General features: G+C 37.7%; 1 protein-coding gene across 3 annotated transcripts in view; it reads left to right on the top strand.

Moving 5' to 3' along the window:
- The first annotated feature begins 1,306 nt into the window (after positions 1-1,306).
- LOC102248364 (chromosome unknown open reading frame, human C14orf28) overlaps positions 1,307-4,995 on the top strand; it is an 18,838-nt gene continuing 15,149 nt past the window's right edge. For 2 of the 3 annotated variants that reach the window (XM_014548207.1, XM_014548206.1), the window contains exons 1-2: positions 1,307-1,619; positions 3,060-3,584. In XM_014548207.1, the coding sequence (XP_014403693.1) occupies positions 3,061-3,584 (524 nt within the window). In that variant the 5' untranslated portion in view covers positions 1,307-1,619; position 3,060. The remainder of the gene's footprint in view (positions 1,620-3,059; positions 3,585-4,995) is intronic. The other variant, XM_005876844.2, reaches the window with a different exon arrangement.

Genomic DNA, 4,995 nt, shown 5'->3' with positions numbered 1-4,995 from the left:
GTCCCTCCCCGCTCCTCCCCACCCCTAAGCCCCGCGCCGCTTCGTGGTGGGGCGCGTGGCTGTCTTTCCTATTATTTCAGCGCGCTGATTGCAGGCGGGACCTTTAGGACTCCCGAGCTTTTAGGGAGTCCGGCATTCAATACCTTGGGGAAAGGGTCCGGTTTTCACGACCAATGTGGGGTACAGATTGTCACCCTTAGAAAGGACCACAGGAAAAGAGGTGGTGCTTTGCCAAGGAAATACCGTAAGAGGTCAGGGCAGTTCAGCAGGTTTATTCAAACTGGAGGGCCTGTTGAGGCAGGAAAATAAAGACAGCAGGATAACTCCTCCAGGATTTCCAATGCCGTGCCTAATGAGCATTCTTAGGTGTGGCGAAAGCAAGTCAGGGCTTTGCAGGCATTTCTTCATCGTTTTAAGTAATTTTTAGTAATTCTTTGGGACACATCACCACATTAGTGCTGATACTAGATTAAGTGCCTTCTTGTTCTTCCAGTCCTCTCTACCCCCCTCTTTTTTATTTTTCCTGAAAAAGGCTAAAGAAGTCTCATTGCAAATATATAAAATTGTAGTTTAATTCTCTTAAAGTATAAATGTTGCTTTGTAGAGCTGTAGTTACTCTTCATTTGGTCATGCCCAAAAGATAATTTGAAAAAAAGCACTAGAGATTTACCATTCCTTTTCAATGTAGTATGTAGGAGTGTGAACTCAAGCTCTTGATCCTATGACTTTGCTACAAAGTTCTTTAAAATTCAACAGAAATAAACCATGAAGAAATTTATTTTCCTTTTTAAAGTATTTGAATGCCTTAAGATTTTTTTTTTCAAATCTGCCCCAGAAATATGTTAGTTCTGTAGAAGAAACTGAGTTTTGTGTTCTCTTAGGTTCCAGGTTTGCCACGCCCTCTTATTCCTAATTGGTTGACTAGAGCCAACCTGTTTCTATGTATAAACATCTACATTTCAGACTAAATATAGTATTGAATACTTTAGAGTGTAGAATATCTTTCTTCAAGCCAAAAATACTGTGTTTATAGATCATATAACTGAATTTTTAGTCTACTACTGTTGTAAAATCAACTTAAACTAAATTTTTCACGCAAATAAAATATACAGGTCCAAAGTATTGAGTGTTGGATTCATGTTAGGCTTGGGAGGGTGTGGCACTTGAAAAGATGGTCAAAATAAGACACTGACCTCAGTCACTCCCTTCTCTTTTCCTATTCCTCAGATGCTTCCCTTTTTTCATGAAAAATATACTTTTCCGTAAAAGTAATATATTGGAAAGACTATGATGTTTTTAGTGGACTTTTTTTATCCCAAGTAAAGCAGTTTTCTATTCAGTTTTATTAGGACATCATTCTTTTTTTTTTTTTTAATTTTGTTCTATATACCATACATATGACATGAACATGTTTGTTAGAATACTGTCAATGACTTTAAAAACAGAATACTTAGCTACCCTCAGAGTTGGGGGAAGGATATGTACCAGTTTAAACAGAGAGGACACCTCAGTTCATTCCCAAAACGTGCAGAGAAGGGCATCAGGATACTTACCAAGTTCTGAATCAAATCTTCACAGCATGGCCTCAAATTGTCGGATATATAGCGTGGTCCTAGATTGTAAGTAAAAATCCCAAAGTACATATAAATAATATTTGTATTGTGCTACTATTCAGCTAAGTCTCACGATTACTCTTCCTATGTTGTCTTTCAAAGCTAATTGGTAATTATTCTGTAGCCCAAATAAGGGTTCCATTACAGTTCATTTTATAAGTAAAACCGCACATATTAACAAGAAAATGAAGTACAGCTTGTATTTTGGAGGGTGGAAGAAGTTTACATTAGGAATACCAAAACCAAATTTAGATTGTATCTTTAAATAGTTTTACCTTCATTTAAGATTTCTTATTACAGGGTTTTCCTATATCATTGAAAAAAATCTGTGGTATAATATAAAGGCCTCTCCAAAAAAAAGGTTGCAGTTTCTTTTTTTCCCATCTTTATTGTTGAGAGTATTACAGATGTCCCCCCCACACTTTTCCGGCATTGCCCCCCTCCACCCGGTTTTCACTCGCCCCAGGCCTTCACCACCCTGTTGTCTGTGTCCATGGGCAATGCATATATGCATGTAAATTCTTTGGTTAGTCTCTTCCTGCCCACTCCCCCAGACTCCTTACCTCTGAGATTACCTCAGATTTGCCAGTCTGTTCCATGTTTCCATGCCTCTGGTTTTATTTTATTCATCAGTTCATTAGATTCCACATATAAGTGAGATTATGTGATATTTATCTTTCTGATTGGCTTATTTCACTTAGACCAGTGGTTCTCAACCTCCTGGCCCTTTAAATACAGTTCCTCATGTTGTGACCCAACCATAAAATTATTTTCATTGCTACTTCATAACTGTAATGTTGCTACTGTTATGAATCGTAATGTAAATATCTGATATGCAGGATGGTCTTAGGCGACCCCTGTGAAAGGGGCGTTCGACCGCCAAAGGGGCCGCGACCCACAGGTTGAGAACCGCTGACTTAGACTACTAGTCTCCAGGTCCCTCCATGCTGTCTCAAAGGGTAAGAGATCCTTCTTTTTTAAAGCTGCATAGTATTCCGTGGTATAAATGTACCACAGCTTTTTTATCCACTCATCTACTGATGGGCACTTGGGCTGTTTCCACCTCTTAGCTATTATAAATTGTGCTGCTATGAACATAGGGGGGCATATATTCTTTCTGGTTGGTGTTTTGGGATTCCTAGAATATATTCCTAGAAGTGGGTTTTCCTATATCACAGATGAAAATCTTCAGTATAATTAATATAAGAGCCTATGAAATAGCCATTCAGTACCTTGAAAAAAGGTTGCAGCTTCTGAAGTGGTCTTTTCAAAGACCATGTATATTGCCCCCAAAATGACTCATAGCTAGAATTGTCTTAAGATATTTTTGTTGCATTGGGAGGCCATCTAACCAAATTTAACTTAAATCTTTAGATAGCTTTATTTTCATTTAAACATATCATATGTAATCACATACATGTTCTACTTTTAATTTTTAAAATGCAGGATGAAGACACTGTTTGAAGAGATCAAAGCATCAATTAAAAATAACTATAATCAAGATCGCTCATTTTGGAGGCCTGTTCTTCCTTGGGGAGGTGTTTTTACTATCAAAGCTGGCCGCAAAGCAGTATCCTGTACACCACTCTATGTTGAAATAAGACTGAAAAATACCTGCACCATAGATGGATTCTTGATGTTATTATATGTCATTCTTCATGAAAATGAAAATTTTCCCAGGGAACTCTCTCTTCATTTAGGTAGAGAGTTTGTAGACTGTTTTCTTTATTTAATGGACACCTACAGTTTTACAACTGTGAAGCTACTTTGGATTTGGGACAAGATGGAAAAACAGCAATATAAATCTGAAGTTCATAAAGCTTCATTAATAATCGATTTGTTTGGGAATGAACATGATAATTTTACAAAAAATCTCGAAAATCTCATGTCTACCATACAAGAGAGTTACTGTTCCAATTGGCGATGCCCAATTCGAGTGCAGGAAGATCAGCAGCGTACAATTAATATAAAGTAAGTTTCTCTAAACGTCTTTTATCTGCTCTAAAGTTTGTTTTGTCACTTTTAAAAAAAAATTTTTTTTTTTGTTAATCCTCACCTGAGGGTAATTTTTCCATTGATCTTTTAGAGAGAGTGAAAGAGAGAGGGAAAGACAGAGAGAAACATCGATGTGAGAGAAACACATCAATTGGTTGCTTCCTTCAGGTTTCCTGACCAGGGCCCAGGCAAGGGAGGAGCCTGCAACCAAGGTTCATGCCCTTGACCAGAATCGAACTTGGGACCCTTTGGTCCACAGGCCAGTGCTCTTTCCACTGAGCCAAACCGACCAGGGCTATTTTGTCACTTTTAGAAACAGTATACAACTTTTTTAATGAAGTGCTATAAATATAAATATATAGTCAAAGTACTTCTTAAAGTACAACACTGTAATTAGACATAAATCAACCACACAAATTCAAGACTCTTCAGTCCCATGACAGAAATATCCAAACATCTTAGAATTTACTTTACAAAACCAACTGATAACCATTTCGCTTGCAAAGTAATGAATTATTGAGAGTGCAAAATATATTGCCATTGCTTTGATTTACTAATGTGATTTTGTAGATAATGAATTTCTGCATCACAAATGTAACCTCTTGAAAAACACTATCCAATATGTGTTTCCAATATAATGTTTCACCTTTTGAATAGATCTATGTTGAGTGGGCTAGTTCTACATGAATAAGAAGATTGAGCCGTGGCTCGGTTGGTGGTGGGTTTGATTCCAGGTCAGGGCATATACCCAGGTTGTGGGTCTGATCCCCCATGGGGGACACATATGGGAGCAACTCTCTCTCTCTCTCTCTCTCTCTCTCTCTCTCCTCCCCCCCCTTCCTCTAAAATCAATTTTTAAAAAAAGATTGAAAGTACTCCATGTACTTTCAATAATTATAGACAGAAATCACAAACTTAGAACCTTAACACCTGGAGAAGATGTGGCTATGAGGAGCATTTTCACTGACTAGGAAAGGTGCTGGTAGCCTAAGTATTTTTCGCTTTCAGAACGAAGGCAGACCTCCAGGCTAGTAAATGACAGGGAGGAAGGCCAAACTGGCAAGCCCTATGGAGTGTTAGGAAACATTAAAGCCCCCAAGGGACATGAGCTGGAAAAGGGATAATTGTCAGTGAACAAACAGGACAGAAAAACAAACTCAAACACATTGTTGTCAGAAATTGTATTTGGCCCTATGGTCCAGAAAAACAGCCTAATAGATTGTTCTCTTTGAAGGATATACCTCACATACACTAACTTATTAAGTTCATATTTCTTTATTGCACATTTACTTTAATATTATTTTTTTTTAATATATTTTATTGATTTCTTACAGAGAGGAAGGGAGAGGGATAGAGAGTCAGAAACATCGATGAGAGAGAAACATCG

This window comes from Myotis brandtii, unplaced genomic scaffold, assembly GCF_000412655.1.
Source record: "Myotis brandtii unplaced genomic scaffold, ASM41265v1 scaffold5, whole genome shotgun sequence".
Taxonomy (NCBI): domain Eukaryota; kingdom Metazoa; phylum Chordata; class Mammalia; order Chiroptera; family Vespertilionidae; genus Myotis; species Myotis brandtii.
Note: the sequence above shows the minus strand (reverse complement) of the source record. Positions and strands in the feature narration are given on the sequence as shown.